At 42.0% G+C, this 27154-nt stretch overlaps 2 protein-coding genes across 4 annotated transcripts in view; both read left to right on the top strand.

The window, feature by feature from the left end:
* The first annotated feature begins 6446 nt into the window (after positions 1–6446).
* On the top strand, positions 6447–8867 carry ticam1 (TIR domain containing adaptor molecule 1). The gene is made up of 2 exons (XM_061731098.1): positions 6447–6685; positions 6829–8867. Exon 2 carries the CDS (start codon positions 6943–6945, stop codon positions 8662–8664), a length of 1722 nt encoding a protein of 573 aa, XP_061587082.1. The 5' UTR covers positions 6447–6685; positions 6829–6942; the 3' UTR covers positions 8665–8867.
* A 3109-nt stretch (positions 8868–11976) lies between these two features.
* Positions 11977–27154, top strand: part of camsap2b (calmodulin regulated spectrin-associated protein family, member 2b) — a 39580-nt gene continuing 24402 nt past the window's right edge. For all 3 annotated transcript variants that reach the window (XM_061732151.1, XM_061732152.1, XM_061732150.1), the window contains exons 1-2: positions 11977–12623; positions 20203–20462. In XM_061732151.1, coding sequence (XP_061588135.1) covers positions 12485–12623; positions 20203–20462 — 399 coding nt within the window. In that variant the 5' untranslated portion in view covers positions 11977–12484. The remainder of the gene's footprint in view (positions 12624–20202; positions 20463–27154) is intronic.

The raw sequence follows: 27154 nt of genomic DNA, 5'->3' as shown, positions 1-27154 counted from the left end.
GCCTGTGTTTTGTGCGACTTTTATGATAACCAAAGCTGACTGAATCCATTTGATGCATACATTGAAACAACTGTCCTCTAAGGTTTGGTATAATTTATTGGGTATATTTGTTTGATGTATACAACTTCATAGGTCTAGCCTATACAAATAAAAAATATTTAAAAAAAAAAAATAAAGTAAAAAAAAATAAATAAATAAAAAACAAAATAAAATAAAAAATTAAAAAATTAAAAAAATAAAAAATTCACAATAGCAATAAAAGGTTTGATTTATAAATCCTTTATTCACTTTAGGTTTACATAGTAACGGGTATAAATTTAGTCTACATTTGCAAGCATTATAACATGTCAGGCACAGGAAAACGTACAGTTCAAAAGCAGGTTGCCATTAGTGATGAAAATGATTCCCAAGAACTTCCTGAAAGGAGCGAAGTTGGTGACATTGCTGAAAATGAGGAGTTAAGACGGAGTGAAAGACCAAGAACTCTGACAGAGAAGGGCAAAGGAATGCTGGAGGAGAAGATTAAAGGTCTTCAGAGAAGGTTCAATTTCACTTATGAGAAATGGAAATTCAGCATGAGATTTGCCAAGAAGACACTTTCACAAGAAGAGCCAATAACTGATGAGGAGCTCCATGAAATAATTAGTGAAGACCAAGGTCTATCTTCAGATGTGCAGCGTGCATATGAAGAACTAAGGAAAGTAATTACACCAGACCAGGAAACACGTCGAAGAGCCGATCAGTGCATCCAAGTATCTCATCTAATTTTCAACAGAGCCTCCAAACGACTTGGTGGACATGTGCCCGAAGAAGACGATTGGCCCGAAGGAGGATCTCTGTTTGCTTCTAGTGTCAATTCTCTCATCTCTGGCTCAAAAAGAAGCTCGTCACGTACGTCTGGATCTATAGAAAGACGTCAAGAAGCTGCCGCCGAGGCCGCTGCTATTCAAGCCGTTATGAAAGTATCACAAGAGCAAGAACGTGAACGTCAGGAAATACAGCGACTGGAAGAAGTAGCTCAGAAAAGAATTGCTGAAGAAGAGGCAGCAGCGGTAAAACGCTGCTTGGAACGAGAAGCTGAAGAGCTTAAACTTAGAATCCAAAGAGAGGAGAACGAAGCTAAGATCAAAGCTCAGCTGATGGAAGAACATGCTGCTCTCCAAAGAACGCTGGATGAAAAGAAAAGAAAGGTACAGCAATTGGAGGCAATCAAAAACCTAAATGCAGCACAAGCAAGAATACAAGTCTACGATCACATGGATGTCACAGAAGAAAAGAGAGACATACTAGAGAGACGGCTGAGAACAGTAAAACAAGCAGCTGCTCCCACAAGTCCTACTTCGCCGTATGTGCTCTCTGCCCAAAAAACCATGACCCCTTCCCCAGCTGATGGTATAGCAGAGCTTGTCAAAATGCTAGCAGATGCTGTGAGTACCAGTAGAATCCCAATTCCTGAACCTACAGTATTCAGTGGGGATCCATTGATGTACAACGACTGGCGACTGTCATTTCAAACACTGATAGATCAGAAGAACATCCAAGAAAATGAGAAGATCTACTACCTCCGCAGATATGTGAATGGAGATGCAAAGAAAGCGATTGAAGGCTATTTCCTGCTGGGCACCCCTTCAGCCTATGTTGCAGCATGGGAACTCTTGGATGAGAGGTATGGGAATCCATTCACCATCGCACAGTCCTATCGTGACAAGCTCCACATGTGGCCCAAGATAGGACCCAGAGATAGCCTTGAGCTCAGAAGATTCACAGACTTCCTCCGCAGTTGTGAAGCAGCTATGACTCACATAAAGACTCTGGAAATCCTGAATGATAGCAATGAGAACAGGAAGATTCTAGTGAAGCTACCAGACTGGCTAACGGCTAGATGGAATCGCAAGTCGACAGAAATTGAAGAGCACAATGGCCAGTTCCCTAATTTCAGTCAGTTCGTTGCATTCCTTAACAAAGAAGTCAAGATCACCTGTCATCCTATCACCTCTTTGCAGTCACTCAAGCAAGGCGACGCAGAGCAAGCAAGAGGCAGTAGGAGCCGGATGGTAGGAGCCAAGGTCCTGGCTACACGCTCAGATGACAAAGAGGTCATCACATGTGTCTTCTGCAAGAGGAATGGACACACCTTGCTTAAATGTTGGAAGTTCATGAAGGAAGAAGTTCAAGAGAGAACAACCTTTGTCAAAGTTAATAAGTTATGCTTCGGTTGTCTCAGGCCTGGACACCATTCGAAGAAATGTAGCAACAGAAGTGAGTGTGATGTGTGCCACAAGCAGCACCCCACCTGCTTGCACTTGGATAGAGCCAAAGGAGACAACAGACCAGCTAAAGAAAAGCAAAGCCAAGAGCAGCCTGAATCGTCGCCTCCTGAAGAAAGTACAGCAGCTACTTCACACAGAGCAATAGTTGGTGATCCTGGCACACATACGTCAGCAATACTTCCCGTCTGGCTTTCATCTACAACGGTTCCAGAAGACGAATTTCTTGTGTATGCGCTGCTGGACTCCCAAAGCGACTCGACGTTCATTTTAAGTGAAGTAGCCGACAAGTTAAAGGCTAACAAGGACCAGATCAAGCTCAAGCTCACCACGATGACCGCAACTACCACAGTCAACTCACAAAGAGTGAAACAACTACAAGTACGTGGCTTCCACTCAAAAAAGAAGATCTCGCTACCCCCAGCCTATACAAGGGAGTTCATTCCAGCCAACCGAGCTCACATACCAACCTGCGAAAAGGCTAAAGCCTGGCCTCACCTGCAACACCTTCAGGAGAAGATTGCGCCCCTACTAGACTGCGAGGTAGGTCTGCTCATTGGATACAACTGCTCCCAAGCACTTTTACCACGAGACGTTGTATCTGGCAAAGCCAACCAGCCTTACGCACAACGTACTGACCTAGGGTGGAGCATCGTGGGATGTGGAAGTCCTTGTGTAGAATATGGAGATGCCATTGGTACAAGTCATCATGTAGAAGTGAGACAGGTCACTCCTGAGTGTTCTATCAACCTTCGGACAGAAGTACACTATGTAAGCCGGATCAAAGTGAACGAAGTCACTGCCACGGAAACCATCAAGGTCCTCGAGTCTGACTTCTCGGAAAGAGCCAAAGAAAATAACCCCATCTCACAAGACTACCTGAAGTTCCTGTCAAAGCTGAAGGACAACATCAAACCAGGAGAAGTCAATGAAGATGATCCTGAACTCCGAAAGACTGTTTTCAAGACTGAGACAAAGGAAGCAAGATCTTTACTAGATAACCTGAAGAAGTTCTCTGACTGGACAAGAGCTGTAAGAGCAGTGGCAAGATTACGGCGTGTGGTCAAGGAATACAAAGGTCTGAAGCAACACACCAATGAAGGGACAAGCATAGAAGAACGAAAGGAAGCAGAGCTTGCTATCATTAAGAAACTTCAAGAACAAGCATTTCCAGCTGAAATCAAAAGACTCAAGCAAAAGCAGGAAATTGCCAAGACAAAGGAAAACAAGCTACAAAGGTTAAGCCCTTTCCTTGATGAAGATGGAATCCTCAGGGTGGGAGGACGTCTAGGTCAAGCTGCACTACACCACCATGAAAAGATACAACACCAAGGCCGTGGAATGACTACAAATACACTCAGAGCTAATGGATGGTGGATCTTGGGATGCAGCAGTGCTGTCTCATCGCACATTTACAAATGTATCAAATGTCGAACATACAGACGACACACTGAAGAGCAAAGAATGGGCGACCTACCTTCAGATCGCATGGAAGCAACCCCACCTTTCACCTATGCAGGCATGGATTGCTTTGGCCCTATCCACATCAGGGAAGGAAGAAAGGATCTGAAAAGATATGGACTCATACTCACTTGTCTATGTTCAAGATCCATTCACATAGAGGTGATTGATGACATGACAACTGATGCATTCATTAATGCGCTCAGGTCATTCATTGCCATCAGAGGAAATGTTCGCCAGCTCAGATGTGACCAAGGAACAAATTTTGTTGGTGCAAGAAGAGAGTTTGCGGAACTCATGAAAGGAATGGATGAAGAAAGACTAAAGGCTCTAGGATGTGAGTTTCTTATGAATCCTCCAGCTGCAAGCCACATGGGTGGTATATGGGAGAGGCAGATCCGAACCATACGGAGCATTCTTAGTGCAATTCTTGACCACTCTGCACAAAGGCTTGACAGCACCTCTCTCCGAACTTACCTCTATGAAGTCATGTCTATCATCAACAGTCGACCACTTACCGCTGAGCATTTAAATGACCCAGCTGGACCTGAACCGTTAACCCCCAACCACATTCTAACGATGAAGTCGACGATCATTCTGCCCCCACCTGGAAAATTCATTGAACAAGATCTCTATCTACAAAAGAGGTGGCGCCGAGTCCAGTATTTGGCCAACGAGTTTTGGACCAGATGGAGGAAAGAATACCTTCTGAACCTGCAATCAAGACAGAAGTGGTGTAAAAGCAGAAGGAACTCTAAGGTCGATGACATCGTCCTTCTTCAAGACGAACAGACACCACGTAATGAGTGGAAGCTGGGAAGAGTCATTGAAGTCTACCCAGGGCTAGATGGTCGGGTCAGAAAGCTGAAGCTGCTAGTTAGCCACACATCATACGATAGTAAAGGGAAAGCTACAACTGGTACAGTATATCTAGAAAGACCGATACACAAAATTGTTACTTTGATAGAAGCAGAGTAAAGTACTAGACCTTGTTTAGCACTTGCCTATTCACTACCTAGGCTATCTATTTAGTATCTTTTACATTTTTAAGAAATATCCTTGAGATGAGATTATTTGGTTTCTAAGAAATCCCACATATTGTTAGTTTTGTGTGATTTGGTGGGAGTGTAAATGCATTCATGAAATGTATGTAACGGTGCATATCATTTATTAACATTATTATTATTTTTTCATTGTTTTCTGTATTTATTTGTAATTTGAAGAAAACATGATTAGTTTATTTGGGACTATTTTCCGTGATGTGTTTTCAAGTCTCGCGGGTTTTCAAGTCTCGCGGGTTTTCAAGTCTCGCGGGTTTTCAAGTCTCGCGTTGTTTGGGACCTCTTCCGGCTGTTAACTTCCGGTTTCGGCTCCAAACAAATGGGAGCATGGATGGACTTCATGTTACCTTGCGGTCATGATAGTTTAATGCTGATAACAAAGGCAGCTGATCACCCAAGTTGCAAGGATAAGCTCAACAACTTCACCACGTGCAAAGGACTCTTAATTCCCTCTTGTGCATGCAGCCAACGAGGTATTTGTACATGTCTTTATTTTTTCTGTAATTGTATTGTTAACTTCATGTATATTTGCTATATGTTTGTTTTTAGTTTCACGGTGTAATGGAGGAGTAATGAAGATTGCCTTCATTAAATCAGTCAAGAAACCACTTGTGTTTGCCGTGCTTGGAGGGAGTTACAGCTTGTTTAAATGTTTATCCAGAATCCACCATGTTAAAGGACTTTTTTACTTTAGGACCTCACTTGACTGCTGGTGTTCCTTGGTAGTCTGTATCTATCTTGATTTCTTTGAGTTTTTAGTTAGCTGGTGCATTTTAAACAATAAACTCTATCACAGCAAAAGTCAAAGAAAAATCCCAACAATATTAATCAGGATCGCTGAAAAATGACAAAATGTGGGATGAGACTCGTACATTTTTCATTACATTTGAATTGCTGCAGTTACGGTTCCAGGATGGCTTAAAGATTTCCCAAAATAATGCAGTCGCCACATAAAAAACATTGATTCTTAAATCCTTCAACAGTAAAAGGTATTAGACATCTCTGGTCAAGTAACCGATAGAACTTAGTTATTCTATTTGTGTTATATTTCAAATAGTGATATAAATATGAAAAATAAAAGTATGAATTATCTGTCTGATTATTCAGTATTAAGTTACTGATAAATAGTTATGGCAAGACATATGCAACAACCCACAGCACATCTGAATGCTAAAACTATTTTACAAACAAAACTTTAAAATAAGAAGAGGTTACGGTAACCCGTCAGAAGTGGCAGGGCTCGGAGCTGCATCTGGACAACCCTGAGGGATCTGATGTTGGCCTCCACACTGCCTCATGTGACCCCACCCCTCATAAATACAGGGTTGGAGGTTTCCTCTGTGGATAAAAATACACCGGCCGCTCAGCAGAGGGGGAGGGAGGAAAGAAAGAAAGAATTCTTCTCGCTTGTGCACCCATAGTGTTCAAATAACTAAAGATTTATTCACTTCCACACACAAAATGCTTCTTTTAAGATGATTTTAAATGTGACAGATCAAAAAAAAAAAGTTGCATAATGAAAATAACCTCTGAAGAATGGTACAGCTGGCAGATGTTCAGAGCTACTGCTGTCTGGTCTAATCGCTTATGAAACCTTCTTCCTGCTATTTGTCTCATGTCCCACATGAGCTCCCATACTTCAGCCCGTGACATCATCACTTTATTGTGCAGTTTTTTCTCCAAGTTGACAGAGGCCTACAACTGCAACAGGTACGATCACGATCAAAGCCTACAGTTGTGATCCACTAAACTCAAATGTGCTCTGAGAGTTTCTTATTAGGAGAAAAGTGTTTTCTACAAGAGCTGGAGTGAGTCACCCACTCTGAAATACTTCCTTATTTGAGCCGGAAACACACACACTGAATGTGTTATCATGGCCTCGGTGACTCCATCCCGGTGAGTAGTTACCAGGAGGATTGTGTTGGTTTTAAGGTCCAAAAAGCAGATACGCAAGAAAATGAATGATCAATTAAAGTTAATATGGTTTGTTTTACTCTAAAGTTGTTGACATTTATGTGTCGTTTTCTATCTCTTAAAAGAATGAAGACTATCAAGGAAAGCATGCACTTCTCTTCAAGAGTCCAGTTTTATAAGACTTAAAGAGCATGCGGTTCTTTTGACTTCAGAACGTCGGTCGGCAAGTACAACTGAAGATGAGTCATGCGGACCGGGAAAACCAGGGGACGGGACTGGGAGATGTTTTTGACATTCTGCTGAAGACGTCCTCGGAGCGATTGATTAGCCTAACATTCCAGTTGGGCGAGTCTCCCGAAGACATTATCATACAAGCTTTGTGTCTGATCATTCTCCAGAAAGAAGCACTGGCCCTGGGCAAACTCCAGATGCTGAAGGAGAACCCCCTCGCCAGCCATCTGGCGGAAAAGTGGCACTCAAGTGGGGGTAAATTAGAGGATTTCTCAGTCTATTGTAGTCAGTTTCAAGCACAGACGGGCAACTCTTTGATAGCGTTGGCTCGTATGTTTAAAATCTTATCAGAGAAGAGGTTGTGTGATCAAATTCAGAGAAATCTGGCTTATAAGCGAGCTCTCGCAAGTGACTGCTTAAAGAGTACACACTGCGACTACCTGCAATGTCATCGTTTCAGAGAAGAAGCTAAAGTTGTTTGCGGGCCTCAGTTTGCAGAGTGGATGTTCTCTTCGACTTTCCTCAACTCAGGATCTTTCCCTGATGCCAACGGTAACTTAGATGAGGGAAATACCACTTTAAGAGTTAAAGTGTCTCAGGATGAGTCAGCGGGCTTTCAGCTTCTTCCAAATCCTCTCCAGGATAGTCCCTCGGAGCCGTCGTATCCGTCTCATCTGGAGATAAGTTTTCCTCCTACAGCGTCCTTCCAAGGTGACAAAGCAGCTCCAGAAACGGATAACCTTATGCCTAATGTTCCTGAAAGCACAGCCAAAACTACACCTGGGGAACATCAGTCACTTGAACATCAACCCAGATCCACTGGATCTCCTCAGTCTGGAGAGGAAAAAGACTCAACGATGGTTGAAACCTTAGCAACAAGGGACAATATGCTGAAAAGCTATGAGAGTCCAAACGAGGAAAGTCCAAATCCATCGCAGGCACCCAGCACAGAAACAAAAGTGTCCTTACCATCTTCAGAAAACATTATTCTACCAAAGATGCCTTCTGAAAGGGAAATGCATGAAAGTAAATGTGCAGAAGAGGAGGAAGAGGAGGAAGAGTTTTATGCATTTGTTATCTTGCATGCTCCAGAGGACGTAGATGTGGCCGAGAGCATGAAAGAAAATTTTGAAAGCATCATTGGAAGCACCGGTGCAACTTTTACTGAGGACTTTGCCATCCCTGGGAAGAGCACTCTTAGGTGTGTGGAGGATGCTGTCAACAACTCAGCATTTACCTTCCTGCTGCTTACCCACAACTTCAACACAAAAATGCTGGAAATGAAGACAAACATTGCCCTTATCAACTCCATCAACAAAAAACATAAATTCAACACAGTTATCCCTCTGCTGCCACTGAAGAACTGCATGCCCAGACAGAGCGTCCCTATAGTTCTGCAGACTTTAGTTGCACTGGATGAGAAGAAGAGCCTTGAGAAGAAGCTGCAGAAGGCACTGTCTCCAGCAAAAATTGCAACACATAAAAGAATCTGGATGAAGGAGCAGAAAGCCAAAATTCAGAAACAGAAGGAAGAAGACAAGATGAGACTTTACATGGAACAAAATCTTCAGATCGGTGCCAGATTCCAACCAGATCAAGGTGGTGGAGACGGCAGGCCTTGGTGGCCACAGCAGTCTAACATTCATATTGAAAATGCTAACTATATTATGATCGGTAATGACTCAACAATGACTGTGGACCGTAGTGGAAGTGTAGACAAAGATGATTAAATTTACACTGAGGAGAGGGAATAAAGTAAAAAATGATTTTCCGTGGTGTTTTGTTATCAGTTTTAAGTTTTTGTTTTCTGAACACTAAAATGTAAAAGCTGTCGGGATTGTAACTGCAAAACGTTTTAATGCATTCAAAACTACTTGTGAAAGATTCAATAAAATTGACAAAAAGAGTAAGTAATTTCTAGAGACATTAAAAGCAGGACTGAAACGTTTCACTTTATATTTAGCAGAAGATCGCCACCTACTGACTGATTGGTGATGTACAGCGCCTGACTTCCTTAGTTGTATTAACGCTGTGTGGACACTGGGGGGCGGTAGTGTCACACTTGTTTATTGGCCAGAAGATCATGTGCAAGGTTCTGTCGTCCAGTAGTGTTTCCTGCTTATTTTATTATTATTTTATGTTTCTCGTAATCAGTTAGTTTAGGTTTCTTGTAAAAAAAAAAAAAATCTAATTTAAGGTATCATCTTTTCAGACAGCTTTCAGTAAGCAGAAAAAACAACAGCAGTAATCATGGGAGACACAATACACACTTCACAGTTATAAGATCAAATTATTTATAAGTGTTTATGATTCGTTTCAGGTGAACCCAAAGAGTCTGATAGGAGCTGCTTTCAGCAGCTGAAAAAGAAACATTTCAAGCAGTGGGAGAACCCCCTGAGTAGATTGCATGAGCTTCTAATTTCTTTGTTTTTTTAGCATATTTTTAAAAGTTTGATTAAAAAAAACATTGTCTTTCCTCACACAGAAGAAACTCTATTAAGATGTCTACATCTATAGCTTGCTGTATCTGTGCAAAACATATTTGCTACAGTTGTTTCTCTTTTTCTTTTGTCAGCAGTGAAAGAAGTGTTCAAGTCTTTTATAAACTGTCATAAAGCATGCAGGTTTGAAATAACAAATAATATAAAGTAAAATGTACTCATAAGTAGAAACATTAAAGTACAACATAATTGAAGGGATAAACAAAACTTTAATGACCTCAACTGGCCATTTTAAACTATATCTCAAATTCGCAGTTGCTTTAAAGAGTATTTAGACTGCTTATATTTTAAAAGAAGTAAAATGTGTTCTCTAACCATTAGTTTACATTCACTTCTCCATGTTAACAGTGACATAAAGCCAAAACATTATTTATTTTGTAGTGTAGTCAATTAACTTGATTACTAATTAGTAGTGAATAATATTTTGTGTGTCCAGTACATGATTGCAGATATTTATGTCAATAAAATTCCACAATGGTTTGGTAAAAACAAACAAATGAAATTCAAAGAAATCTCTGCAAATTTTGTGATAAAATAGTGGTGATGCACAGTTTATATAATCATGTCTACGTCTTTGAGGGTTCTTAAGAGCACTGTGATCTTGACTGTTGTGAAATGAAGAAAGTTTGAAACCTATTGGTTTCTGTTTAGACCTTTAATATAAACAGAAAAAACACCTTTTGGTCATGGAATGACTAACATATGTTTAAGTCCAAGTCAGCTCTGCTTTAGTAGTTAAGACAAAAACTCAAAGACCTGAACAGAACTTAAAGCAACTGATGGACAAGCAGTATTCACTGTTCAAAACCTAAATAAATCATTGCAGTGAAGCACGCTGGTGGTAATACCATGCTCTCGGGGTGGATCTTGGCACCATGGAGGTGGAGCAAATCCCAGACTTAATGGAAAAAAACAGAGAGTCAGGAAATGCAGAGATGCAAAGGATACAGAGAAAAGGAAAATACAGCTTGTACTTGTATCATTTGCACTATACCTGATTCAGATGGTCATTTAAGCAGTGTGGATGTCTGATGTGATTCAGCCCAACAAATTAAGCATGATTTTGTGGAGGTGTTCGGCTGGGAAAATGTTGCAGACGACCACTTCTTATGATATTTAAGTACATGGTATTGCAGGGGTGTCCAAAGTCGGTCGTCGAGGGCCGCAGTCCTGCATGTTTTAGTTGTTTCCCTGCATCAACACACCTGATTCTAATTAACGGTCGTCACCGCCTTGCAGGTCCTTGTATCACAGTTTGATAAAAAAAAAGGGACACATCTAAAACATGTAGGACACCGGCCCTCGAGGACCGACTTTGGACACCCCTGTGGTATTGGCTGCCTAATTCTGCCGGAACTATTACAGGCAGAGTATTTTAGTATGAAATGTAAAAATGAACCCATATGACGTTTTGGAGATTCTCAGAATCAGAAATCAGAATCAGAAAGAAGTTTATTGCCAAGTAGTTTAACACTCACAAGGAATTTGTTGTGATTGGTGCAATACAAAAGAACAAATAAGAACAAAAAAGAAAAAATGTACATGTTGGTTTTAAAGTGCCGGAGTAATGAGTCTGTACAGGTGACCTGGATGTGCGTTAATGTGACGCATTAAGTCAGAAGTGCCTTACCGTCATGTGATTGACTGATTGACTGATTGATTGATTGATTGATTGATTGATTGATTGATTGATTGATTGATTGATTGATTGATTGATTGATTGATTGTATGGGTTATTCTGTAAAAGAATCTTCAAGTTTAAATAAACTAAATTGCTATGACAATTTTGGCAATTAGCAATAAGCAATGGACATTTACATTTGTCAATGTCAATGTCAATTTTATTTATATAGCACATTTAAAAACAACCGAGGTCGACCAAAGTGCTGTACAGCATACAATAAAATGAAACAATACCAAAAGAAAATACAGTAGCCTACAAAGTGTAGAAACAATAAAATCACTAACATGCTAGAATGATCAATATAATAGTAATAAAAAATAGAAAATAGACGGCAAAGAACAGACACACAAAGTGCACAATCACTTCTCACAGATGTAGGCAACTATTTAACGTACACCAAAAGCCAAAGAAAATAAATACGTTTTCAAAGAAAACTTAAAAACCTCTAGGGTCTGAGCAGATCTAATATTTAGTTTATTTTATCTAATATTTATTTTAGTGGCAAGCTATTCCACAGCTTAGGGGCATTTAGTAAACTTAATATTGGCCCAAACTGTCATCTGAGTTCAGTCATTCCTGTATTTTTCTTTAAAAGTGTCGCAAATCTTCCATCACAAGAGAGCGTGTGTTTTCTCCATGGAGACAACATCTGGGAGTGAGTCAGGAGTTACTGTAAAGCCTGAATTATGGTTCCGCGTTAAACCGACGGCGTACCCTACGCCGTAGGCTCTGCGTTGGTGTAACGCGGAACCATAAATCCGCCTTAACTCCACACCAGCTTGCGTTACATCCTGGTGACTCCTGTCAGGAATGCACACGCCGGGTGGGTGGATCGCGCATGCGCAGTGCGCCCCATCCTCTGACCAGTGCGGCAGGAAAAAGCGCAGAGGAGACACGGCGGAGGGAAAGCGGGGAGGAAAACAGCCAGAAAAGAAGAGGAAAAATAAAGAAAGCAGGAACATGGACACGAGCAGCGCGTTCGGGTTGTCCCCGGGCCCGTCCTCCCTTCCCCGGAGCCGCTGGAGCAGCCCCGTTATGTCTGGTAACTGAGGATAGTAATGTCAAGGAATGGACGAAATCTTCCAAAAACCCAGCCGCGCTGTCAGGGTTTAACTCCTTTAACATAAGGTCATTAAAGTGAGGATGGTGCCCATGTAACCGGAGGAGGAGGGGGGCTCTCCTATCACACTCATCACGATCTCCAGCATCAGCCAGCCTCAGCTTTTTGATTTTAATTTCCAGCAGCAGTGGTTTTTTCCCCAGCTTTTTTTTTTTTTTTCCTGCATTCAGTTTTTCTGCACGAGATGTCATCCAGGAGCAGCTGACTGGCCTCCAGCAGCAGCAGCAGCCTCACACGCAGACACCATGGGAGATGCTGCAGACGACAGGGGGATGAGACGGACCTTCATCGTCCCTGCCATCAGGAGCTTCGATCACTACGACTTCACCAGGGCCAAGATCTCCTGCAGCCTGACGTGGCTGGTGGCCAAGGCTTTCGGCTCGGGTAGGTGGCGCCTGCTTTTACATTTGAGGGCCACATGAGTTGAAAACATTGCTGATCTAATTATCAAGTAGGGATCCTCTGCAGTGGCGTCAATTCAGTGGAAGCTAAGGTATGGCAAGGTTACGAGACACAGAACTTAACTAGAGTATCAATCAACACGTCCAGCAAATACTCATCACAGAAGTCTGCTATGGAGCTTATCTGTGTGGTCAAGAAAATTGGAACTTTTTCAAATGCAGTCTCGCTCACTGCAAAAACTCAAAATCTTACCAGGAATATTTGTCTTATTTCTAGTTAAAATGTCTAATTTTTAGTCAAAAAATCTCATTACACTTAAAACAAGAGTCATCACCAGAAAAAAATAACTAATTTGACAATTTTCACCTGTTTCAAGTACATTTTCACTTGAAATAAGTAGAAAAATCTGCCAGTGGGACACGATTTATCTTCTCATTACAAGCAAAACAATCTTGTTCCACTGGCAGATTTTTCCACTTATTTTAAGTGAAAATCTACGTGAAACAGCTGAGAATGGTTGTTTTTGAGTCTTGTCTTAAATTATATGAGATTTTTTTTTACTAAAAATTAGACATTTTAACTAGAAATAAGACAAATATTCTTGTTAAGATTTTCAGTTTTTGTAGTGTATAATAACTAGTGAAATCGATCATGTTGTTCTGATTTGCATTTGTAGTTATTCTATATGTATTAAGTAATAGAATAATCAATACAAATGGACACAGAGTAATTCCATAAATGTATTTAAAAAACAAACATTTACATTTTACATTTTTTTACAAGGTGTAGCGGCTGCCATACCTTGCCATACAATTGACGCCCCTGATCCTCTGATTTCCATTTAAATGTCATAAAATGGAGCGCCAAAAAACAGAACCCTAAGCCTAAATCAAACTTTATTATAGGCTTATTGCTTCTAAGCATCAGATTGTTTTGCATATGGCTGTCCCTTTGGTCCTATGTTCATTACATCACTTCATCCTGTCACAGGGTTATTGGTTTAACCTTGTCCTTACCTTCTGCCAGTTATCCCCCTCAGCTGAAGCCTGAACATTATATAACACAGTTCTTTACTGTTCGATGCTGATCAACAGATGGAAAAACACAACTTTTTTCTTGTAACTTGAGTTTAGCTCTCTTTGTAACACTATCTTCACACAGATTTGATCAATAAAATATCTTGAAATTCAAGTCACCATACTTTTAACGTATTTGAAAATAGATTTGCTGCAAGCGAGTTAACAATAGTTAACCAATCCAAACAAAGCACAGAGCTACGAGCTCAAATACACTATCCAGCACCACAGAGGTACTTTATGTCAGAAAAATCACAAATGTTAATTGCTTTTAAATAAAGTCTCACTTTATTCATTTTTTTTCTGAGCAGTGTGACCCAATGTACCTCATTTATAAGCATTCTCCCATTTTCCAGTTTGTAGTGACATTTTTATTCTTTGTCCAAAATCAGAAGGTTTTCATTTACTTTACTTGAATACTATAAATACACACAAACAGATACATCTTTTTAAATCAATGTAGAGCCCAGGGTGACTGCCTAAATGAGCTTTTTAATAAACTGAAAACTACAAAATATTTACCACAAAGGAGATATAAAAGGCAGGAAATCATCACATAGTTATTCTGTGTGATTTTAGGAAAACAGATTACAGCCATCTGTGGTTTTAAGCTTTTGTTGACATTTATAATAATGAATAAGTGATGCAACCATGTAAACAAATGTGACAGTCCTTCGTTTTTGTATAACTTTATGTACATACTGGATCTCTGTGAGCTTTGTGAGCAGCTCTGGCAGCCTGGCCTCGATCAAATCCTGCTTTTCTGAGCACAGAGCTTTTCTCCAGCTATTAATGAAGGCCACCAAAGACACAGTCAAACTTAAACTCGATGGTAGAAGAAAACACAGACCTCTAAATCACGGCTATTGATTGGATATAGCATGTCTCAAGTAGCGCTGTACTGTTTTTCATCCTCGGAAGGCATGAAATCCTAGAGTCATACAACATAGCAGCGTGTCTTGTGGCTGTTAGCATACTTCCTCTGCTTTGTTTTTGTCCTGGCCCTCTGGTGACACAGTTTCAGCTCTTAGCACTCTCGAGAACTGTGGCCCAATTCATGAGCGGTCCTCAGAGCTTCGTCTGGCCTACATAGGCCACGGCATGAATCTGGTGCTTGAATCAGATGCAACAAATTTAAAGATCCAGCTCAAAGTTTGTGTGCCAGCTTCAAAGAGCTGGATTTATAGTTTATTCGTGGACTTTTCAAAACAAAACGGGCCCATTTAGTCATACACATAAACAGACGCGTAACGTTGCACATGGTCAGGAGAAATGTGATAATGTCTTTAAATATTTCTTAAAAATGCTGAAAGAGTAGCTTTGGAGGCTTGTGAAACTGTAGTTTACCTTATTTAGGTGGGTGAGTTTAATACACTTACTGGGAATCAAATCTGCAGCTTGTTAATAAAATCTGATGCCTAAAATCACATTAGACCAACTGCAGACGAAGATCAGTCTTGATGGCATTCAGCAGAAACTATAAAAGCCATTTAGTCAGAAATTTGAATTATACTTCAGATTTCAGACAGACGCCACCATGAATCTCCAGGATTGTAGAGAATTGGCATCACTATCACAGGTCACCATCAGCAGATGCTCTTTGACGGTTAGATGTCATTAGAAACTCTTCAGCTCTGTCAGTGCGTCTGAAAACGAACATTGGATTAAAGACTCCTCCTGACCGCTTGACTCTCTCGGTTAAGTCGACGTGGAGCTCTCTGTTTCACATTAAGCTGTTTTCACTGAAAAAGTGGTAAAAACAAAAAAAAAACCTCACTAAAAGCCCATCTACATGCCGAGCAGTAGAAAGACAACACAGACGACTTGTTCAGCAACAGGTCTTAAAGTGCTTTTAAAAGGGGCATCTTTGCCACTGTATTGCATCACCAGTACCATAATTTTTCCTCAATATAGAAATGCAGCAGCTCCTTCGTTGTAGTACTTGTTTTAACAATATTACACCAAATGATAGGTCTGGATTACAGGCATGCATTGTAATTTATGCCTAATGTAGCTTGACATTGTCTTGCTAAAGTGAGCAAGAGCTTTCCTGGAGCGACTTTCTCTAAACAGCAGCATATGTCGCTCCACCACATATTTACTGAAAAGAATTTCCCATTTTGATTTATCTGATCTCAGGGCAGTTTTCTGCCCCTCTTTAATGATCCCAGAGAAGCTAGATTTTTAGCCATTCAGTGATTACCAGTTCAGAGTGAAGTTTCCTGTCACCGCAGCTCTGCCTGAGGGGCCATCGCTGATTTTCCGTCTTATCCTTTCTGGTGTATTTAAATTCACTGGTCCAGCTAGTGGCTTCAAACCTAACAACCAAGGTAACTAGTAACCCCCACAGTTCTCAGAATCATAGACATCTTTATTTTTAGCTTTTGTTGCTGTAAATGTCATGTTCCTTTTTTTAAAGATCAGTAAAGCAGCAGAGATAAGCAGGCCCAGCTATTAGGCTGTGTATGCTGAGTTGTGTTCCCAGGGGTCTCCAGGGGAGCAGTCTTTGCCATGCCTGAACTTCCTGTGGCAGCTACTTCCTGTCTGTTTCCTCTTTGATGGCGAACACAAAGGAGAGGATTTTTACTTGACGAGGCAGATTTTCATGAACTCTAGAAAATCATTCCCTCTGTGCTACCGTGGCTTGTTTACCGTGGCAGGCAGTTTTTAAAAATAACATTATTTAAATCACTGTAAACTGATTTCTCCAAGTCCAAGTCACCTGAAAAGGAAAGCTGCGATTATGTGGGATTGTTCCTTGCAGTGAATTTGTGCTATAAACATTTCAGTCAAAAGCCTTATAATCTGCACCAAAATCACTTTAGTCGACACGTTTGAATGCTTGTGTAAGCTTTATAGTGCAGATCAATTTTAAGGTTGTGACTTGCTCGAGGAGAGTTCGCCATGAAGTGGTTCAACATCTGCCTGTTGCCTTAAATATCTCTTTTCATCAGCCACTGAGGGTTCAGGGGGAAGCTGCTGAAACCACAGCCACTGGGAAACAGCCGTGGTTTGATCACAAGCTCGACGTCTGTTTTATTTTTTCCCGAACTGGGCATCACATACTGGAATTATGATGTTGTTTATTTCGACTTTTTGACCCTACTCTGCTCTTGTTTTGAAGAGTAAAGCTATACCTTTAAGAAAGATTCCTGCAGTGTCCTTTGTTTCCTTCAGAGTGATTCAGAGGCAGCCAGAGAGGAAATGACCCCACACACCAGGAATACACACACACACACACACACACACACAGGAGCACAAGTGTGTCACTAGACACACTCAGTACGTGCACATGCAGCGATTCAAACTGGTTGGAGATCATTTGCACACATCGTACTGACTTTTAAACTGCATGTGAACACCTTAAGTCAGTCAAGTAATCTGATCAGACTGGATTCATCAACCCGCTTGCAGCACCTAGATAAGCCAGTCGCAACCGCCTTGTTAATGCCATGTGTACGGAGACATGGATATTACAGTCTGCGCATGCTCGAGAATTTCCCCCGGGTGGGGTTTTCCCCCGGGGGAGGGGATTCACCCGGAAGTGAAAGGAGACGACGAAACGCTGCTCAGTAGCAGTAGTAGCTCCCTGGGGTGTCGTGTGACTGCTTCAGGGGTGTCGTCAAAATATTTCCTATTCTGACATTTCATATAAATACTGTATTTTCGCGACCATACGGGCGCCGTGTGAAAAGGCATAGCCTCAGTCTTATGTGTCATATTTCTGTATTTAAAACACACACGGCGCACCGACCGAAACGGCACACACACACAAGCACAGGAGTGTGCGTATTTAAAAATACAGCGGGAGCAAAACTTTGTTTGATTGTAGGCTACTTTATTTCAGTTTTTACATTAATCAAACCCATTAAGTCTCATCCTCTGTTTCTGCATTAAAGAGCTCCGCTAAATCAGCTGTGCCAGTCCGAATTCCTCGCTGTCAGAGTCACGTTCCGTGCCGTGCGGTGCCTCGGAAATGCACGCTTTTGCAAAAGCTCGCAAAATAATCCCAGCAGACACGTTAGCCCACGCATCAACAATCAATCTGCAAACTGTGGCATAAAAAAAACAAAATACGCCGTACCCTACGCCGTAGCTGCGTCTATTTAACGCGGACCTAATGCCGCGTTCCATTTATCCTCGGAAGTGGGGATTTCCCAGTCCCCAGTCGGAATTTTCAACTGGAACGCCCCTCAAAGTGGGGTTTCCCACTGGGAAAGTGGGAGAGTCTTCACCACCCCCGAGTTACCATTCCAAGATGGCTGCCATTCCCAGTTCCCACTTCCGATTTCCGAGGTAAATGGAACGCGGCATAAACTCCGGAGACGGCAGACAGAAATCTCTAAATTTCTGAGCAAATTTCTTAACAGGCGTAGCTACAACTGTTAGATTTCATCTATTAAACCAACATCTTCCTAAATGATTTATTTCAGCCGGCGGGATTCTCAACAGAGCAGCGTCCCAGAGAGAGTTTCTCTCCCGGGGCTGACGCAGCAGCCTGACCCGGCGGATACGTCTCTTCTCGGGCTGTGAGCTGAGGTTGCTCCCCGGGGGCGGCGGCTCTTCTCATCTCCGAAAACATCGGGTCAAATTTCTTAACAGGCGTTATTTGGATAAACTGAGCCCCGGTTGCGGATCTTAAGGTTACCTTTATACCTGAAAAAATATTAAAACTTAATAAAGTGCCATATTAACAGCGTTTCAGCTGAAATTAAAACAGCTTTTGGCTCTCTGCTTCCTGATCAGGTTAGGGATGAAAACGAGGGGGAGTAGGAGAAATGGGACAGGTACCTGGGCCAAGTGCCCTAGATCTCAAGTGCCCTAAAATCTCCCCCTTCTTTTTTAGGGGTTAGGGAAGAAAAGAAGTGCGAGTGGAGAAAAGAAGGGCGAGTGAAGGAGAATTGGGATTGGCCCTTAGAATGCACTTTTTCCTTTTTGTTGTTAAGCGGAGGTCAACCGGAAGTGGCTCTTTGTTGAAATGGTTACCATGGTTACCTCGGGTACAGCGCCACCTAGCGTCACGGAGTCAGCCATGCTCTGGTTACAGTGGTTTATTCAATCTGATTCAGTCTGATCTCAGAACAGCATGTGTAATCAGACAAGTTGATCCAATCTTCTGCATGTCATTATCTGATCAGATCTCCAACCACCTTGAATCGCTGCATGTGCACGTACTGACAGACACGTAGACATTCGGATATGAGAGTTGTCTGAGAATAACGCTTGCAGGAGAGTCGTGCATATGTACCATATCAATGACTACTATTGTTAAGCTTTCTGTTACAACTTGTGGCTCAGGACAACTCAGGGTCATGAAGAAAGAAGATCTGAAGACTGAGTACTGTGTGGTGTAGCTATGTCTGTGTGGGTGCCTGTCCAGCTATTTACCTCAAATCAGATTTACTGGATCAGGTAACTGGATTAGAAGGTGCTTCATGCTTCGTTACTTAGACCTCTTCAGACACACTTGTACACACACACTAACAGTCTGTGCTGCATGGCTGCGCAATCACTTCCCTCCAAAATTAACTTTTGTACGGTTCCTTTTCTTCCTGAAAAAGATTATTTTTGTGAAAATATCCTAAAGGTTTCGCAGTGTCAGTTAGGGGTGGGTATTGGGAAGGACCTCACGATACGATACGCATCACGATACTTGAGCCACGATACGATACACATTGCGATATCCCGATTATGCGATATCCCAATTATTATATTCTACATAGTTCACCGAAAAATTTAAAAATGCATTACACATCTTAAAATCCAAGTTGTATATATGTACATCAGATGATAGTGATGGATCTTAAAATCCGAGTTGCACGTTCATCAGATTATAGTGACAATTCATGGGACAAACTGAGTCAAAACAATGTTTTATTATAACTATACAAGCTAAAGTACAACATATTTGTATACTTTTCATATTATTTACATCATATGAAATTAACATTAAATTTAGTATGAGGTTGCTTTAATTATGTGGCAAATGATAATAAACACAAGAAAGATGGGTACTAAAACCAAGGACAGGCACAGTGATCAGTCAGTATAGATATAAATCCATAAATAAATAAACCTCTGTCCATTATTTTTCATTTTTTAAGGACAGGCAATTGTGTTATATAAAGAATAAATTATAAAATGAAATAAAACGTGAAATAAAACCTGAGCTCAGTGCAGGGCCCTCCCTGGGTTGGTAGAGAGTGGCAATGCCCAGGACTGTCACTTAGGTAGGAGCACTGGGTGATATAATGGGAAAAAAATCGGGGATAAAAAATATAAAAAAATCGATATTCAAATTTTGAATATCGGTATTGAATCGGCTGGAAAAGTATCGCGATATATTGCCATATCGATATTTTTGCCCACCCCTAGTGTCAGTGTATGTGTGAATATAATGCTCAGAGCTTCAGCTATGGAAGCTTTGGGAGCAGAAAAATATAGAAAGCAAAGTTTAAATCTCCTGTCTCCTTCCCTCCCCCCAGATGCCGTACCAGAGGAGCTGGCTGACCCATTCTACAAGGACCAGTACAACCAGGAGCACCTGAAGCCTCCGGTCGCCTGCCTGCTGCAGTCTGCAGAGCTCTACTGCCGTGCAGGAAGCCTGATCCTCCGCAGCGATGCCGTCAAACCTTTACTGGGCCACAACGCCGTCATTCAGGCCTTGGCCCAGAAGGGCCTGTACGTCACCGACCAGGACAGACTGGTCACAGAGAGAGACCTGACCAGCACGCCCATACACATGGTGAGAGCACACGTTCAGAAGTCGGTAGAAGAATCACAATTTCCCTGTGTGGACTTAGGTCAACACTTGGAGCATTTATTCAAATCCACCTTTTTCTGCACACAGTTTTGTTGTCCAACACCTGAGGTGTTCATATTCATGTTTAAAACGTATGCAGTATATAACCGTAACCATGGAAACATGATAAAAGAAAGAAAATATTAGTTTGAGGGGTTTAAAAACATGAAACATCTACTGTAAAATCTGAATGAAAACTTTAAAAAAAAAACAGTAAAAATCAACAAATCCTCTCATGAGAAGCTGAAGGCAGCAAACATGTTGAGGCTTTCCTCAATAAGTAACAAGCATCAGATGTCCAAATTGATTGCAAACAGTTTTTTATTGTTTATTTCATTATTGTGATTGTCTCAGCTTGAATGTGTCACAACGTGCCTTTGCAGTGTGTCACATTTATGAGTAATGTGTGTTCTGTTTGGGAGTGATGTTTATGTGAATGTGCTTTTACAGCATCCTCTGCGATTGGTCCCATTGAGAGACAAACAACCTCTAATGACAGGCTTCCTCAGAGTAACCTATTATACACTATTAAGTCTGTGTCATCAGGCGGCATGGAGCCAGCATGCATGTCAGTTCACAACACAATGACATAACGCTGATACAGTAGGTAGAGTATTATTCAGTTAGATTCAGTTCTGGTCATGATACCTGACTGAGGTGACCCATATCACATGCAGTTTTTGCAGGGGGTGGGGTCAGTTGCTGTGACCCCTTCACTTTTTAAATATTTTTTATTGTCGATACCAGTTTTCAGATTGGAATTGTGTAACTTCAGAAAGTTGTCTTAGACTCAATGTATATCCGACATATGAGGATATGACATTAGTTAAAGGAGCTGTATGTAAGAGCAATAATAAAACTCACTCACTCACTCACTCATCTTCTCCCGCTTTGTCCGTTACCGGGTCGCGGGGGCAGCAGCCTCAGCAGGGATGCCCAGACTTCCCTCACCCCAGACACTTCCTCCAGCTCTTCCGGGGGGAGTCCGAGGCGTTCCCAGGCCAGCCGAGAGACATAGTCTCTCCAGCGTGTCCTGGGTCTTCCCCGGGGTCTCCTCCCGGTGGGACATGCCTGGAACACCTCCCTAGGGAGGCGTCCAGGAGGCATCCGGTACAGATGCCCAAGCCACCTCAGCTGACTCCTCTCAATGTGGAGGAGTAGCGGCTCGACTCCGAGCTCCTCCCGGGTGACCGAACTCCTCACCCTATCTCTAAGGGAGCGTCCAGCCACCCTGCGGAGGAAACTCATCTCGGCCGCTTGTATCCGCGATCTTGTCCTTTCGGTCACTACCCAAAGTTCATGACCATAGGTGAGGGTAGGGGCGCAGATTGACCGGTAAATCGAGAGCTTCGCCTTTCGACTCAGCTCCCTCTTTACCACGACGGTCCAGTACATCGACCGCATTACTGCGGACGCTGCACCGATCCGCCTGTCAATCTCACGCTCCATCGTTCCCTCACTCGTGAACAAGATCCCGAGATACTTAAACTCCTCCACCTGAGGCAGGACTTCTCCACCCACCCGGAGAAGGCATGCCACCCTTTTCCGGTCGAGAACCATGGCCTCGGTCTTGGAGGTGCTGATTCTCATCCCTGCCGCGTCGCACTCGGCCGCAAACCGCCCCAGCACATGCTGAAGGTCCCGGTCCGATGAAGCCAACAGGACAACATCATCTGCAAAAAGCAGAGATGAAATCCTGAGGTTCCCAAACCGGATCCCCTCCGGCCCCTGGCTGCGCCTAGAAATCCTGTCCATAAAAATTATGAACAGGACCGGTGACAAATTACTTGACAAATAACCGGTGGTTATTTGTCAATAATAAAACAAATCATAAAATGACCCCGATATGTCAACAGACGTTTAAAAATCATGTTCATTTCAAATACTTATGTCACTGACAACAGCACTCAAGCCAGGATATTCCAGTTTAAAAAGAGGAGTTGCAGCCCTCAACTGATGTTTATGTTGTCATTTTTTGTTTTGGCCTGAAGCTCCACCCTCCACCTATCTCCCAATCACCAAGTCAGTATTGTTTCTGAAGCTCCACCCTCCACCTATCTCCCAATCACCAAGTCAGTATTGTTTCGGCATCCGGGTTGCCAGCTTGGCTCTAATTATCGCAGCCATGGCAGCCTACGTTCCTTCTGCATTCTGCAGCCTACCTGGCAACCTCTGGTCGGGGGGAGGAGGGGGAGGGTACACGCCGCTCAACAATATTTTGAAAGTGACTGCAGTACCAGTTTTGGACATTTCTTACAGACGGCTCCTTTAAAATGGACATATTCAAATGTATGTGGTGTTTTACCTAAAAGCCTGAGCTGAGCGTTGTGAACTGGAGAATTTGTATCTTATTAAGCCCGGAGAACTTGGCATAACGCTGGCAGCGTGATAAAAATAGCAATCGGCAACAAGAGAGGGCAGTGACAGCCAGTGGCAAGATGTCACTAGTAACGTAACTTCGATTGCTGCCAGTCTGAACCAGTGGCCTCAATCAAATCTCCCACTTTGATATGGTCTTGCAAATGATTGACACAAATGGCAGATGCCAAATGTATCTGGTGCACATGGGTGCCAATTCAGAGGGAATATTAAGATCTAATGCAGTTACTAATGTGAACCATCAAATCAAATCTCTCCTAAGTCAGATTTGTATTAAAATTGGATAATGTGACTGGTATTATGAACGTAGCCCTAGATGTAGATGTAGATGTAGATTTAGGGCAGCATGATGCAGTGGGTATTTCATTATGAGAAAATTCCCCGTTAAGAACTCTGCTCAGGCCTCCCACAGTCTTCCTCCCACAGTCCAAAAACATGCCTGTTGTGCTCCCTGGTGGTTCTGAATTGACCTTAGATGTAAGTGTAAGTGTGGACGGTGGTTTGACTTGTCTCTGTGTGGCCCTGTGACGGATTCATGACCTGTCAAGAGTGAACCCTTCCAGGTTGGGGTCTAGCCCGCTACGCCCACACCCCCATGACCCTAAACAAAAATGAAACTGGAGTTAGAAAACAGACGGAGATAAACATTTAGATTTGTTTCTCTATTGAACATAATCCTGTCATGTTTTTAGTGGATCCAAAATGAGAGCTTAATTAGTTCATTTGTGGTGTTTTAGTGACTTGAAGTGAGTGAATCTGCGGCAGCAGATGTACACACCGCCAGCACACGCATGGACGGAGACCGGGCACTTCTGCTTACGCCAAAGGGTTGTCTGCATTGCAGTACACTCTTTCCTCCCCCCTCCCCGACTGTGCTCACGTCGTCTCCCTGTTTCTTTCCTTCTCTCTTGTCTTTCCCTGTATTTGCTGTCACGCACTTTTTTTTGGTCTATAATTTTCACATTCATTCTTTCAATTTTGAATATACTGAATATTTATACATTACAGATATTCCACCAAGCCTGTCCTGTGTGCCAGTTGTCAGACTGTAGCAGCATTGTGTTAGTTTATCCTCCTCTTACACTTCATCATGACCAAATCAATGGTAATTTTACTTTTAAGTATGAATTTATTTGTTGCATTGTCTATTGATTGTCCATGTCATGAGGATGGGAATAACGGGGGTGATTTGTCATTTCACACCTACAGTATTAATGGGTATGTGATGTATGTCTACATGTCTGCTCATTAGTGACTTAGTTGAGTAAATAAATAAAGCAGCAGCTAATTGACTCAAAGATATTGATCTTTTTCTGTGTAATTCAAGTCAGGCCGTCCTTATTGTAACTGTACTTTAATCTTTTAGATGAAGTTAAAAGTTAGACTCAGCAGGATCTCTTTAGTCACACAGACATGGAGGGTTTTCTCTTTTGTGTTATGGTATATCTGCAGGGAAAATGATGATCTCATGGTTTTTCCGAATACAGCGCTATGGAAGAATAACTCATGTCAGGGAGGAGGAGAAGGAGGAGAAGGAGGAGAAGGAGGAGTGTGGCCGCCTGTCAGAGACTGAATGAAAATAGAGGGAAGGGGGTGGAGACGAGGGGGCTGCCATTTGGCTGCAGACCAGGAGGAAGTGTGTGAAAGTAGAGCAAGAGAAAAGAGTAGAGGGTGAAAAAAGTCAAAAACAAACGGGGAAGGGAGAGATGAAGAGGAACTATGTCAAAGTGGGAAGGAAAGATGCAAAGAGGAGGAAGAAATCTCTTTGGCATGGAGAAGACATGTATGTGCCAGAGAATGAGTGGAAAAGGCCCACAGTTAGCATGGCCATCTGGAAAGAAAGGAGAGGAGGGAAAAAGGAACAAAATTAAGAAGGAGGAGAAGTGTAAAATGCACGGGGGGAGAAGGGAGAGATGCAGGAGAGAAGACGTCAACGTGATGTGCACTCTGCTGCAGCAGCCTGGAGGGCGGGGCCCTAATAAAAAGTCAAGTCTCGTCTGGTACATAAAGGACTCCCCTAATTCCTCTCATTTACACAAAAACACACATTTATAGAGATGTCAGGCCTCCAGCAGTGTGCACAAGACTTACATATCCTTTTATAGCTGTATTGTCTTTTTTTTCCACACACATGCCTCGGTATGTCCTCTAAGCATGAGAACACTGAGGCAAGAGAGTGATGGATGAGATGGAGCGGGCGCGGTAATTGAATGTCTGCATAGGGGCGTGTGCCGTCATTGAAAAGCTCCACAGTGAATGATAGAGAAATGTTTTCATAGTTGTGTGTTTGAGAAAGATAGTGAGGGATTGTGTTTTGAACATTTGCATCGGAACTCTTTTTTTTTTTTCCCCCCCACATCTTAATGACGCCAGACACGTAGGCGTGAAGCTGTGTAGCAGAAACACTGGGGCAAGCCAATTGGAGTGTGTACTTTCCCCCCCTAAGTGGACACTTTTGATGTTTGTGGAGAATGCGGTTGCTTTGATTGTGGTTCCTCCGCTGTATTGCGCGTTCCCATAGATAGATGTCTTTGATCAAGGACACACAGGCGGACACATGCTTGCAGCCATGCTTGCAGCCATGCAACTGCAGCGAACGAAGACTGAAGCTCCTGTTAGGTAGTGTGCATGAGTGGGGTGTCTCGCTGTGGAACTCGGTCACCAGTGTCTGCCATTTCCACGGCCTTATAAGGCAAGTCTGTCACCATGAGTGCTTTAGACTCACTTTTGTGCACATACACACGCAACGGCCTTTGTGGAAGCATAAAAGGCAGCACATAGCCTTTAAATTCATGCTGTAGAGTAAAAAGTGGTGACTTTTCCTCCTGTAGTTTTCAGAACGGTTACCATTCGCTCCACTCTTTTAAAGTCTTTTTCATCTCTTGGGCTTCAACTAATTCCAAATAATATTGGGTGATTGAACTGTCACAGACTATAAGCAGAGCAATAATAACTGTTATCCAACTAAGGCGTGTAGGAAAACGTTTGGAGTTGGGTTGAATCACTTGTCTCACTTCTTAATAATACAACACATAAGTGTTATTCAGGGAAGACTTTAATATTTTGACTGATGCCTTTATTTACTTTGCTGCAGTCAGAACAGTCTGTTATAAATCAGTGTTAAGTGGTTGTCCCTGATGAGACAGTGAAATACAATCTAGTCCAGTGTTTGAACCAAATCCATTAATGCCATTGTTTATGCGATACACTACTCAGAAACGTTCATTTAAAACTGTTTGCCTTTTAGAATGCCTGTTCTCTTCTGAAATGAGATCCTCTATTTAATTTGACCCCCTACTTTTTGGCTCATTGAATAAAATAATCACAGTACTGTCAAATGCATTCAGTAATGTGTTAAAAGTTATGCAGTAATCTTTGAATCCTCAAATTATGAGTCATTATACTGATAATTAAGATGTGTTATAAAGTTCTCATAAGCCTTTATCATTGGCTTATGAGGAGGAGGTGTGGGGATGTGATTTTAGTGACTATAATCCTACAGTGTGTTCAGTAAAAAACACTCCTGAAGTTTAAATGTGGGGTCCCTGAATACAGAAGTAGCACCAAACCAAGCAGGAATACAATATCTAACATCTAAACCTAAACATGGACTTGTTTCTGTGACACAAGAGACATTAAAACATTGTCCTGGGTGTCTTATGATGTGTCCCTGCCCATGACAATACTTCACCTTAGCTTTAGTTAAAAGTAATCCATGCTGATTATGAATTTATGCATATCCATTACTCTTACATTTGTCACAAAGAGGCAAATTATTTATGACTTAACTACAGCTAATTGACAGATTGTAAAGTCCCCCCATTAGTTACTTTTGCTTACTGCGGTTGCCAGTTCCACGTATTATAAGCGACTTTGGACTTGTTTTTTTATGAAGTAATTTTAAAATGTCAGAAGTTGCGGGTTGCAGATGTTGTACTTGTTTTTACAGAACTGTGGCTTCTTTTGGTTTTGGGCGTATATCGGCTTCCTCTATGTGATATTTACTGCTTTTAAACCCTTCAAAATAGGTCAATGAAAGGGACTTTCATCGTTCAATTTGATTAATGAATTCAATAATTCTAATGGCCGATGAGTTGAATTCAGTTTCGTGTTACAAATAGTGTCTGTGACGCAAAATACATTAAAAGATCATCCTGGGTGTCTTATTATGTGGCCTTGCCCATAATTTAATACAAAGAGTGAGTGAAATATTTGAAATTATAAGTAGGTCACAGGCCTTTATGGTACTTGCCATT

Source organism: Cololabis saira, chromosome 10 (genome assembly GCF_033807715.1).
Source record: "Cololabis saira isolate AMF1-May2022 chromosome 10, fColSai1.1, whole genome shotgun sequence".
NCBI lineage: Eukaryota > Metazoa > Chordata > Actinopteri > Beloniformes > Belonidae > Cololabis > Cololabis saira.
This window is presented reverse-complemented; position numbering and strand designations above follow the sequence as displayed.